At 48.4% G+C, this 13,106-nt stretch overlaps 1 protein-coding gene across 3 annotated transcripts in view; it reads left to right on the top strand.

Annotated features, from left to right (window-relative positions):
* The window catches only part of UGGT1 (UDP-glucose glycoprotein glucosyltransferase 1), an 88,616-nt gene that overhangs the window by 10,279 nt on the left and 65,231 nt on the right, over positions 1-13,106 (top strand). For all 3 annotated transcript variants that reach the window (XM_055125536.1, XM_055125537.1, XM_055125535.1), the window contains 5 exons: positions 1,489-1,619; positions 5,628-5,740; positions 7,899-8,073; positions 8,382-8,478; positions 11,130-11,208. In XM_055125536.1, coding sequence (XP_054981511.1) covers positions 1,489-1,619; positions 5,628-5,740; positions 7,899-8,073; positions 8,382-8,478; positions 11,130-11,208 — 595 coding nt within the window. The remainder of the gene's footprint in view (positions 1-1,488; positions 1,620-5,627; positions 5,741-7,898; positions 8,074-8,381; positions 8,479-11,129; positions 11,209-13,106) is intronic.

Below are 13,106 nucleotides of genomic sequence, written 5' to 3'. Positions count from 1 at the left end.
TTTAAAATGAGTTTTTTTTTGTTGTTATTAACGGTTAAAGTCAGAAGCGTTTGAATTCCTAAATATGAGCATGAAAGTGTTCAACATTTTGCACAGAATTATTCATACAAATTTCACTATCCAGAGGTATTCACCGTTAACATCCCGGCAATATGTTAAAGTATTTCTGATGTCGTTTTCTGCTTACAGCATTGCTGATGCAATGTTGAACCTTTTGTATTTTCCCTGTTAAAACAATGATATTTCGAACTTAGTCCTATTCTAAGTTCCTCCCCACGTGAGGACCGCCATTTCTCTTCTCTTCTATTTTCCAATAAACGTTTCTACTCCCCTATCCCCTCCCCACCCAGCCCCAAAAAACCATTGAGTTTTGGGGCTGAAAGGGCATGTTTTGCCTGTGAGAGGCCTGGAGTGGGTCCTCTGCATGGTTTGACCTGAGCATTGGAGCCCTGGAGCACTTGAGGGGTGGATGTTATTATTTTCTTAAAAATAGTTCCCCAATACACAGTACAATACGTGATTTAAAAATTAAAGGTACAGGGGCTGGAGTGATAGCACAGCGGGTAGGGCGTTTGCCTTGCACGCGGCCGACCCAGGTTCGAATCCCAGCATCCCATATGGTCCCCTGAGCACCGCCAGGAGTAATTCCTGAGTGTAGAACCAGGAGTAACCCCTGTGCATCGCCGGGTGTGACCCAAAAAGCAAAAAAAAAAAAAAAAAAAAAAATTAAAGGTACAATGAAAGTTTACACGCAGAAAAATTTCCCCATGCCTGTCCCTTACTTTGCCTTTTATAACTATGAAAACAATTTGTTTAGTATTTCATGTTTAAAAGCCTAAAAGAAAAAACAAAGCAGCGTGCGTGCGTATGCTTGGTTCCCCTTTCTTACGGGAAACACAGTCGCTCACTCTACACATTGCTCTGTACCTGTGCGTTTCCCTTACCAATGCATGCTGCATTTTCTGTGCTGATACAGACATCTTACTGTTTCTCCTTCAGATAGTTAATGCCTTGGCCCAGATAACCGTTTTATCGGAATCTTTCGATTCTGTGCTCTTCTCTACCACACTGCTCAGTTGCTGGGTTGAGTGGCTGCTGTGCTGGTTGTGGAGTAAGTAGTTTTGCAGTGAATGACGGAATAAGCGTGAGCAGTGCAGTATCGGACAGAGGAGAGGTGTGTTAGTCCAGCGAGGCAGGGCATGGCCGGGCTGCTCTCTGCAGCTCTGTCTCCGCTGAGTTCTCCCTGAGGAAGTCTGGTGGCGGCAGCCTTGAGGTAAGCAGGAGAAAGACATCGTGGGCCGTCTGTGGGCCAGACTGTCCTGTGCACTCCAGGGAAGCTGAGATCTGACTGACTCAAGTTTTAGACAGCTGAGTGGGGAAGGTTTGCTTGCCTGTTGCTGCCTAGCTAAGTTTTCACTCTTTCTGACCTCCCCTTACGTGGATCTTTGTAGTCATGTTGTTTGTTTTGGTTCGTGTGTTTCCTGACAGGTACTGATTATTCCCGTTACCATGCAATACTGGAGACTGCCTTTCAGTTTCTCTCACCTCTGCAGCAGAATTTGTTGAAGTTCTGTCTGTCGCTTCGCTCGTACTCGGCCACCATCCAGGCCTTCCAGCAGGTGAGCTCTGAGCTTGTTGACGAAGCAGGATGTGGTGATGGGCTGTTGTGGCGGTGCAGGCCCGAGGGCCGGAGCCACCGCGTTTCTGTAATAGAGCTATGTAAATGTAAATGTCCACTGTACACACCGTACATATGTATGTATATATATGCGTATATGTCTGTGTAGATTATACTCACTTTCATTGACTAAAGGAAAGAATATCCAACAGAACTGCCTCCCAGACTCCGTTGAGAAGGCAGAGGCTTGCTGACACACTTGGTCTTGGGTCTGATCAGAGCCTTGAGGCTGAAAAGCAACGGGAAGTGGGAAGCAGTCACGAACTGTACTGTCTCACTTCGTCCTTCTGTTGTTCACCGATTTGCTCGAGCGGGCACCAGTAACATCTCCATTGTAAGACTTGTTGTCACTGTTTTTGGCATATCGAATACGCCACAGGGAGCTTGCCAGGCTCTGCTGTGCAGGCGGGATACTCTCAGTAGCTTGCTGGGCTCTCCGAGAGGGACGGAGGAATCGAACCCGGGTCAGCTGCATGCAAGGCAAACGCCCTACCCACTGTGCTATCGCTCCAACCCAATCACGGACAGAGTCAGGAAAATTCAGAGTGTGGGTGATTTAGCAGTAAAATGATTTGGTTTTCTCTGTCAGTAAGTTATCTGGAGATAAAAAGAGGGAGGAAAGGTGTAATTTTAAGAGATATTTAAAAATGTCTCATCTTACTGCAAGGTGGGGGATAAAAAAAGAACCAAACTAGAAAGGAAGTTCTCTCTCTCTCTCACTTTTGGCAGATGACAGGATATCTAGCACAAATCCAAAAGGCTCCAGTGAAAAACTGTTAGAAGCATATTATAAAGGGACAGGCTATAAAACCAATCAATACACAAAAATGTTTTTAAAAATTAATTTGTTGCCAATAACTTAATAGTTTATTAGTCAATAATATTACAAATATTTAAAAATTACTTAATAAAATAGTTGGAAGCAAACTATTCCATTACAGAGCTAAGTTGCCAGTATAATAGACAGACTGGAGATTTAGACACCTGGGAGACAACAATAAAATAAATTAAAATATTTGAATAAAAAAATTTAAGCTAAAGGCATTTATTTACCTGAAGTTCATAAAGCACGGGTTCTCTTTTTTATTTAGAAAAAAAAAAAACAGGGCCTGGAGCAATAGCACAGCTGGTAGGGCATTTGTCTTGCACACGGCTGACCTGGGTTCGATTCCCAGCATCCCATATGGTCCCCTGAGCACCACCAGGGGTAATTCCCTGAGTGCAGAGCCAGGAGTAACCCCTGTGCATCGCCGGGTGTGACCCAAAAAGCCCAAAAAAAAAAAGAAAAAAAAGAAAAAAACAGCTTTAACACCCCATTAGGTATATAAAATATAAAGTCAACTGAAAATATTAACTTGCATGTCAAAGAACCATTTATAATTACAATCCAAACACCGTAGAAACCACTTGAGTGATTCTATACAGAAACTGGGAATTAGAAATTAGTTGCTTTAATATTACAAAGATTTCAGCTCCAAAAAAATTCAACATAAAATAAACTTCAGCAGATAGTGTCATAAAATGATATACTTCCACATAAATACAAAAATAACATTAATGTGTGTGATTTTTGGACTGCCTGGAGGCGCTCATGGGGCTCTTGGTGATGTTCAGAGGCACACGCGGTGCCAGGGAGGGAGAGGGGCTCCTGGGCGCAGAGGGCATGTGCCAGCCTGCGGGGCTGCTCCCAGGACCTGGAAATAAGGCGCTTCAGTCCCAGTGTCTGAAGCACCCCGGGAGCCAAGGCCAAAGGTCTTGATCAAGAGACTGTGTCCTCAGGGCTGGAGCAATAGCACAGGGGGTAGGGCGTTTGCCTTGCACACGGCCAACTGGGCAACCCGGGATCGATTCCCAGCATCCCTGAGCACCGCCAGGAGTGATTCCTGAGTGCAGAGCCAGGAGTAACCCCTGTGCATCGCCGGGTGTGACCCAAAAAGCAAAAAAAAAAAAAAAAGAGAGAGAGACTGTGTCCTGCACACTGGGATACTGGGAGTCATGCAGTGCGCTCTGGGCAGAAGGGGCGAGAGGGGGTCCAGCTGGCACCACGAGCAGAGGGACAGCCCAGGATGGCCTCTCCCAGGTGGGATGTAGAGTTCAGTAAGGGAGCAAGGGTGCCTGGAGACACCGGAACCCAAGTTGGTCTCAGAACTGGGCTTGCCTGGGTGAGGTGGGGGGGAAGGGTGTGGGGGGTGCAGCTCTTGGGACATTGCTGGGTGGGCCTGGGGAGTCGGTGGTGGGAGTGGTGTTGGGAATCTGCGTGCACGAGGTTTACTGATCGTGTTAATCACAGTGCCTCAACAAAAATGGGGGAAAAGTTTTAATACCGTTTTTCCATAGCACAGTTTTGAGTTTTTGTGTGAAAAAAGTTCTTTTGCAATCCAGGAAAGAACATGTCAATAACGTTTTCTTCTCCCATGAATCTCCCGATGAATGCTTCATCGTGCTTCTCACTGAAGTTGCTGGTTGACTGACATTTTGCTTCGACAGGCACTGGGACGTTTTACTCTAAACCCGCACGACTGTCTCGTATGCTCTTGGATCACACACTGTGGTCTCTGGATACTTCTCCCTTTCTGTCTCTACTCTTATTTATTTATTTATTTAAAAATTTTTAAAAATTTTTTTGGTTTTTTTTTGGGTCACACCCGGCGATGCACAGGGGTCACTCTTGGCTCTGCACTCAGGAATTACTCGTGGCCGTGCTCAGGGGACCCTATGGGATGCTGGGAATTGAACCCGGGTTGGCTGCATGCAAGGCAAACGCCCTACCCGCTGTGCTATTGCTCCAGCCCCTGTCTCTACTCTTAAGTCTTAGGCTTTTGTTTGTTTGATTTTTTTTAAAAAAATTATTTTTGTAAAGTTGTTTATGATTTATTGCATTCAGTATTTTAACACCAATCCCACCACCATTACACCTTTCCCCCATCCTTATTACCGGTTTCCCCAGCCACCCCTCAGCCTGCCCGTAATCGGCATAGTTTTTTAAAAAATATTCTGTCATAATAACTATATATTGAACTTCACAATAGTTACATCAGTTATAACTATGACGGTATAATTAAACTCTGGCACTTAAAATCATTGTGTTTCGTTTCCTTTAAGGTACCTCTGTATTCCCTGGCTACCTTTTGGTATTTTCTGAGAATGAATTTTATTTTATTTTTTGGTGAGGTTGGAGGAACTCTAGGAGCTAGTCCCAGCTCTGTGCTGGGGGCGTGTTGCCGTTTCCTGGTGGTACTTGGGGGACCATATCCCAGGAACTATCCTGGGCTTCTCCATGAAGCATGTACTCAGCCTCTATCTCTTTGGCCCTGAGAGAGAATTTTAAAGTTCTGTTTCAGAGCTGGTAATAGCCAGGGGGTGCTGCTGGGAAGAACGAAAATGAAAGAGCTGAAGAAATAAAGCTCTGAGTGGTAAAACACAGTGTAGCAGAGCTTGTCCTGTAGTGTTTGTTCATTATGGTAGACCTTAGGGGGGCTGGAGTGATAGCGCAGCGGCTGACCCGGGTTTGATTCCTCTGCCTCTCTCGGAGAGCCCGGCAAGCTACCGAGAGGATCCCGCCCGCACGGCAGAGCCTGGCAAGCTCCCCGTGGCGTATTTGATATGCCAAAAACAGGAACAACAAGTCTCACAATGGAGACGTTACTGGTGCCCGCTTGAGCAAATCGATGAGCAATGGGATGAAGTGACAGTGACAGGCCTTTGGGGGTTTTGGAGTAAAATAGTTGTTTTTACTACTACTTAGAGACATAAGAGGGCAGAGAGAGGTAAGTGTTCAAGAGAGAAACCAGGTTTCTGCACGAGTCGTGTGCGGGCAGATCTCTGTTGGAGGATGGGCCAGTCTTACTGATGCTGTGCTTACTGCTGTTGTATTATTACCTAATTGTCTCTGTGGCGTGCTCACATCTTTGGCTAGGTGCAGTTAAATGTGTTGTGTCTTAAATGACAGATAGCAGCCGACGAACCTCCCCCTGAAGGATGTGCCTCCTTCCTTTCGGTACACGGAGAGAAGACTTGTGACTTTGATGCCCTTGACACTCTGCTGAAGACAGCTGCTGAGAGGTAGGCCGGGTCTCCTGGCATGGGCTGTTGGAGTGTCCTCCGATCGGGCTGGGGGCGGGGTCACAGAATCTACATAGGGTGGTCAGATCAGCCGCTTTCACGTGGGGCATTTGGGACCCCAGGACGTGCCAAGGGGCCACCGGGTGAACAGTGCATAAATGGGGCTGGGGGGCAGCGTGGGAACGATGTGAGCATGGACGGGGACGATGGTCTGGGGGAGGGGGAGGAGACACTGGGCTTGGGTGTGGGTTCTGGGCCAGACTAAATAATCTTGAATTCCAGTTGCGTTGTTTAAAATGATTTTGTGAATTTCTGCTGTTTACTTCTCATCTTAAAATGTAGGCAGATTACTTAATGTTTCTTTCTCTTTTTAGTGTGTGTGAGTGTGTGAGTGTGTGAGTGTGTGTGTGTGTGTGTGTGTGTGTGTGTGTTTTTGGGCCACACATGCGAGGGGTTACTCCTGGGTTTGCACTCATGAATTACTCCTGACCGTCTCAGGGGATCAAGCGGGGTGCTGTGTGCAAGTCCAATCCCCTCCCTTCCGTATTATTGCTCCACCCCTTAATGTTTCTCTGCTTTGGGTTTGGAGAGCCTCACCTGCTGTGCTTAGGACTCCTGGCTCTATGCTTAGGGATCGCTCCTGGGGGCTTGGGAGACCACAAGGGTGCCGGGGATTGATCTGGGCCATGTGCATGCAAGGCAAACACCTTCCTGTTGTATGATCTCTCCGGACCCCCTGCTTAGTGTGGCTTTTAGTAGTTAGTGATGGGTGTACAAAAGGGATTGTACAGGCTTTGTGAGGGCTGCAGTAAATGGTACAAGGCTTACTAAAGCAAGTGCCCGGAGTCGAGATAATAATTGGCAATTAATGCGCTGACTCTTAAGTTGCCAGCGGTGAACAGTCAGTGTCTCTTGCTGCTGCCAGCGGCCACCCGTTCTAGTTCCTCTGGCCGGTGTAAGCGAGTCCTCATGGTCCCTCTGTCCTGGCAGAAGCAGGAAGGGTTTGGCGGTGTGATGCGCCTTGGTGGTTCTGTATCCAGTACCACCGCATCATAGGGCATGGATGCTTCTTCGGTGACACATGTGTGTCCAGCCAGTCTGAAAGGGGCTGCGTTTTGGTACAGTGGCGCTCTTTGGGAAACAAAATTGATTTAAGAAAATTTGTAGCTTTGTTACAACCATGACTATCTTTTTTTTGGTGGGGGATGTTGGACTACACCTGGCAGTGCTCTGGGGCTGCTCCTGGCTCAGTGCTCAGGAGTCACTGCTGGTAGTCTTGGGGCCCTGGTCGTGTCAGAGATGGCGCCCGGACACCTGCATCCGTCAGAGCTGCGTTCAGGTCTTGGTGGTGCTGCTGCTTCCGAGAGGCGGGCGTTGGTTCCAGTCGTGTGGCACACTTCCCACTAGACATGACTCGGGTTCTGAGTTAGCGTTAGCAGACAGGTTTGTTTTTGTGAGTGGAGCGTCCACGTACAGTACGTGTCAGTGTACCTCACTGTTTTTATTGCACACGTAGCCTGTGCAAGAATGCCCTATAGCATGTTTTTAAAGGTGTTTTTAAAAAGTGTTTCTGTTTTTCCCTCCATTGTAACAAGGCTGTGGTGCTGGTTTATTCGAAGGGGGCGTTCCTAGTAGTGGAGGTCTGGGACCACGCCAGGGTATCTCGGCCAGTCCTGCCTGCCGGCCAGTGTGGCTGTCACCAGCAGCAGGGCGTCCTAGCTGGTGTTGATGTGCCCCCCTTGGCTCTCTAGTTGGTTCCAGACCCAACAGCATGCCTGCACAGTGGCATTATTGAAGCTTTCTATTGCACCAGACACAAGTATTAAGTTCAAGTCCTGGCCCCGAGCACCACTGGGCATGCCCCCTCAAACCTTCCCTCCAAGTTTAAATAGGTATATTATTTTTATTAAGATGTTTTTCTCTCCTTTGGGGGTTGCTTTTTAAAAAGAAACGGGGCCACACTTGCCCAGTGGGCTCGGCCACGCCTGGACGGGCAGGTGTGGGCTGGGCCTGAGTGGCTGTTGTGGGCGTGGGGCAGGTGTGGGGGTCGCCCGCGTTCTCGGGGCCCAGTCTGCACTCCTCTAGTCAAAGCTACACTCTGTACCGTTTTCAGTGTTCAAACCTGGCTGAGGTTTACTGTGTCCACTGTTCCTTTCAGACGCAAACCTTTGCTCTTCAAAGGCGACCACGTCTATCGCTCGGCTAATCCTGACAGCCCGGTGGTGATCTTCTACTCTGAAATTGGCCATGAGGAATTTTATAATTTCCATCACCAGCTCGTATCAAAGAGTAATGCAGGCGAGATCAGTTATGTACTTCGGCATTACATATCTGTAAGTATTGATTATCTTGTAACTGTGCTCGGGGCTTACTCCTGTCTCTAAGCTCAGGGATCACCGCTGGTGGGGTTCAGGGCACCTGTGATGCCAGGGATCGACCGAGTCAGCCGCACGGGAGGCAAGCGCCCTGTTGGCCGTGTTCCTGCTCTGCGCTCCCTCATCTGATTTTGCATCCACCTGGGAATTTCTGCTTGCATCCCTGTGGCGGGGCACAGCGGCTGCCCTCTCCCAGATGGGCGCGTGGGCGTGCGTTGCTGTGTGTTCAGAGCCGGTATGACGTTGGAACACGTGCTGTCTTGCAGAACCCCAGGAAGGAGCCTGTCTACCTCTCTGGCTATGGCGTGGAGTTGGCCATTAAGAGCACTGAGTACAAGGCCAAGGACGATACTCAGGTGAAAGGTGAATTTGTAAATTAAGACCACCACGTTTCTCTTCCACAACTGGGAGTTAGAGGGGAACTTGTTTTCCTAGTACAAGGATAGGCTTCTGAGCGGGACGAACCTGTGCTTGAATCCTGGTTCTGTTACATCTAGGTTGAGTGACCTTAAGTATCTCCATCCATGTTTTTCTCTTCTGTTAATTACCACTTTGATAGTTTTGCAAAATGTATGAGAAGAAAATAAGGTGTATATTTTTACTATATCAGTACGCAAAAAATCTTGAGTATATTGGTATTGTTTAGTTCACAAAGTTATTGATCTGTTGTCCAATCTAGAATTTCAGATGGTCCTAAAACTAATGAATAATTCTACTTTTCAAATTGCTTTCTGCATTTGGGATGGTTCACTCTGGATGCTTGCTGTTGTAATACTTTACGACTTTGAATATCTTATTTATTTATTTATTTATTTGCTTTTTGGGTCACACCTGGTGATGCACAGGGGTTACTCCTTGCTCTGCACTCAGGAATTACCCCTGGCGGTGCTCAGGGGACCATATGGGATGCTGGGAATTGAACTCGGGTCTGCCGCGTGCAAGGCAAACGCCCTCCCCGCTGTGCTATTGCTCCAGCCCCTGAATAGCTTATTTAGAACAAAAACATAATTTCTCTTGCACTTTGAGCCACACGTGGTTGCAAGGCGAATGTTCTTGCTGTTGTACTGTGGCTCTGGCCCCCTGTCCCTTCATCCTTTGTTGGGGGGATGGGGGAGCAAATGCACCCCTGGCAGTGCTCGGGGCTTACTCCTGTCTCCATGCTTAGGCATCACTGCTGGTGGGGTTCAGGGCACGTGTGATGCCAGGGATTGACCGCATCAGCCACACTCGAGGCAAGCGCCCTGTGGGCTGTGTGGCTGCTCCGGCTCCTCCTTATCTGATTTTGCATCCACCTGGGAATTTCTACTTGCATCCCTGTGGCAGGGCACAGCATCTGCCCTCTTTCGGATGGGTCTGTGGGCATGTGTTGCTGTGTGTTCAGAGCCAGTATAATGTTGGAACACATGCTGTCTACAGGGTTTTCCACAAAGGGTATATTCCTGGCCCCGAGCAGTTACCCCTGGCAGTGGTCTGGGGACCATATGGGATGCTGGGGATTGAACCTGGGTTGTCTGCATGCAAGGCAAGCATCCTGCCTGCTGTATTATCATTCCAGCCCCACTTTGTAGCTTATTTTAAAGATTAAAAATGGTCAGTATTGATAAATGAAAGACAATCTAGTACCTTTTTTTCCGCCCATGTCTTTTTTTTTCCCTTATGTCTAGGAATGTTATCTTTGCAAATTATTTAGAGTGTTGATTTTTTTTTTTTTGTGAAGTAAACAGATTTTATTTAGAGGCTTTTTGAGGGAAGGAGGAAGGGATAAGAGGGAGAGAGAAGAGTGAGAGTAACACACTCAAGAGAGGACGCGGGCTTCTCCAAGGGTGGAGAGAGCTCTACACACATCCTAGCACTAGACACGAAAGCATGAAAGTACACAGCTCAAGAGGGGAGATGCGGGTGACCCATGTGCTCGGGCACCAGCAGCACGTGGGCTCAGGCAGCATATGCGCCGAGTGTTGATCTTTAAACATAAAGAATATATTTTTCAGGGGCTGGAGCAATAGCACAGCGGGTAGGACATTTGCCTTGCACACAGCCGATCCGGGTTCGACTCCCAGCATCCCATATGGTCCCCTGAGCACCACCAGGAGTAATTCCTGAGTGCATGAGCCAGGAGTAAGCCCTGTGCATCGCCAGGTGTGACCCAAAAAGAAAAAAAAAATACATTGTTCATAATTTTAAAGGAGCCACATGCTTTGGAAAATAACCCAAGCATGTGGCACCGAACACCTGTGAGTTCAGGTGGCGTTGCCAGTGCAGCCTCTCTCCAGCCCTGCCCTCCGGGGCCAGCGTTGGTGGTGCTGTCGGGCAGAAGTAGGCTTCAGGCTGGTACTGAACCGGGCTCACACATGCAAGGCAGGGACTCGGATTTGAGCCGTAGCGTTGGGCCTGAATATTGACGTTTTTGGGGAAGGGTCCTCCTTAGTGGTGCTCAGGGGAACTTAGGCGACCTGGTGGCCCTTCCTGCTGATTCTTCGGCCCCTTACACAGGGTTCTGAGGGTGCTGCCCAGGCCCTACCATGCCTGGACCTGCTCAGCACCCGCCGGTGTTTGGAGTTCTCTGGGACCAATCTTTGGTGCTCGGGCCTCTCGGGCTGCACCCTGCCAGACTGGCACTGCTGTGTACACCTAGGGTCCAGCCAGGAGGAGCCCGTGCCAGGCAAGTGCCCTGACACCCGCGCCAGCTCCCTGGCCAAAAATCACACTTGTGGTAGGCTCAGAAGAAGTCTTGAGGCACCTGTATTCTGTTTGCTTTAAGAACCACAGAAAAATGTTAATTATTTCTTATTTCCCCATTTAAAGTTTTTATGTTAAACATTTAAAAGGGTATTGCAAGTTGACATTTATTTTTTTAACAGCTTTTTGCGTTCACAGTTTATAGCTAGGGTCAGATCTCTTGTGACTGACCAGGCCTGGGTCCGTCCTCAGTACCATACGCACAAAAGTATGAGTTTAATAGTGTCTTTATTTCCAGTTGGCCGGTTAAGTGTGTATTTGCTGTACTTCTGTAGGAGCTGAAGTGAACACCACGGTGATCGGAGAAAATGATCCCATTGATGAAGTTCAGGGGTTTCTCTTTGGAAAATTGAGGTACATACAAATACAGAGTTTTAGACAATCTCCTGCTCTTTAAATTTCTGACTTCCTTGCACTGCATGTATCATCTTTGTCGTTACTGTGCTCAGGTTTCCTAGCACTGCTTTAGTCTGATGCCAAGTAGAACGCCCTTTGTTTTTTTGTTTTTTGTTTTTGGCTTTTTGGGTCACACCCGGCGATGCACAGGGGTTACTCCTAGCTCTGCACTCAGGAATTACCCCTGGTAGTGCTCAGAGGACCATATGGGATGCTGGGAATTGAACCCGGGTCAGTAGTATGCAAGGCAAACGCCCTACCCACTGTGCTATCGCTCTAGCCCCAAGAATGCCCTTTGTTTCCTAGTCATTTTGAACATTTTTGCTTTGGGGCCACACCCAGTGGTGCTCCTGGCTTACTCCTGACTGTGCTAAGTAATTACCCCGGCAGTGTCTGGGGTCCTGGGTATCAAGTCCAGGTAGGCTGGGTCCTGGGCTGGCCTCGTGCAAGGCAGGCACCCTCCCTGCTGAACTGTTGCTCCGGCCCTTGTTTCCTAGCCATTCTGACGCACATTGCTCTGGGCTGCTCACTTTGGATCTGGGTTCCTGTATTCCTCAACTCGGGGAATTTCTCACCTGTGATTTCTTTCTCTGTGGAGTTTTCATCGAATTCCTTCTCCTGTTCCTCGGAAACTCCAGCGATTCTCATGTTGTTCCTCTTGAACCCAACCCAGAGTCCTCTGATGTGCGGCTCATTTATTTTTAAACTTCCCCCCCCCTAGATTCTGTTACTTTCTAGAGGTTTTCGACCTCTCATCTTGGAGCTCTTCAGTCTTCTCCTCAGCTGTCGTTACTGTTGCTCAGAGCCTCTACTGAGTTGTGGTTTTTTTTAAATATCACTTGCCCTGCTCTTCGTTCCTGTCATTTCTGCCTGTAGTTTTCTCCTGTCAGCTCTCATGCTTGTGCTTCACTGTCTGCTGTGCTCCGGAAGCCCGTCCCCCTGGGGTCCCTGAGCTCACTGTGTGGGGATTGACTGAGCAGGGGTGCATACGAGCATTCCCTCTCACGGCTTCACTCAGTAAGCGCGATGGGCTTTGACCTGTTTCTCCTGCTGGGTTTGCTGTGCCCCTCTGTGCTGGGGTGGACCCTCGTAGTCAGCCTCTGCGGGGTGCAGCTGGGGGCAGCTCTTTTCCTGGTAGCCCGAGCTGTGTGGGCCGGAGCTGAGCCCGCTGGGCCAGCGAGGCCAGCTGGGAGCTCTTGGGCCCATCTCACCGTTGTTTTTTCTTCCAAAGAACTTCACAGACCCCGCACACGCCTTCCCTAATGTGAGGAGATGGTGTGTGGATCACAGAGGGTGTAGACTTGAGGCTTCTTGGCTTTCCTCCTCGGTCTCTTCCCTCCAGCCTCGAGAGACGTCCTCTTGTAATGACATTAAAAAAAAAATTCTGGGGCTGGAGTGATAGCACAGCAGGGAGGGCATTTGCCTTGCACACGGCCGACCCGAGTTCGATTCCCAGCATCCCATATGGTCCCCTGAGCACCGCCAGGAGTAATTCCTGAGTGCATGAGCCAGGAATAACCCCTGAGCATCGCTGGGTCTGACCCCCCCCAAAAAAAGCAAAAAAAAAAAATTCTGTTTAAATGTTATGGTTTTAATATAAATTTATAATTTTTTTATATTAACTTACTTTTTTTTTCTTTTTGGGTCACACCCGGTGATGCACAGGGGTTACTCCTTGCTCATGCCCTCAGGAATTACTCTGGTGGTGCTCGGGGGACCATATAGGATGCTGGGAACCAAACCCAGGTTGTCCGAGTGCAAGGCAAACGCTCTCCCTGCTGTGCTATCGCTCCGGCCCCTAACTTACATTTTTTTAAAAAAATTTTTTATTAGTGATTCACCATGAGGTACAGTAG

The sequence above is a fragment of the Sorex araneus genome, chromosome 2, assembly GCF_027595985.1.
Source record: "Sorex araneus isolate mSorAra2 chromosome 2, mSorAra2.pri, whole genome shotgun sequence".
Taxonomy (NCBI): Eukaryota; Metazoa; Chordata; class Mammalia; order Eulipotyphla; family Soricidae; genus Sorex; species Sorex araneus.
This window is presented reverse-complemented; position numbering and strand designations above follow the sequence as displayed.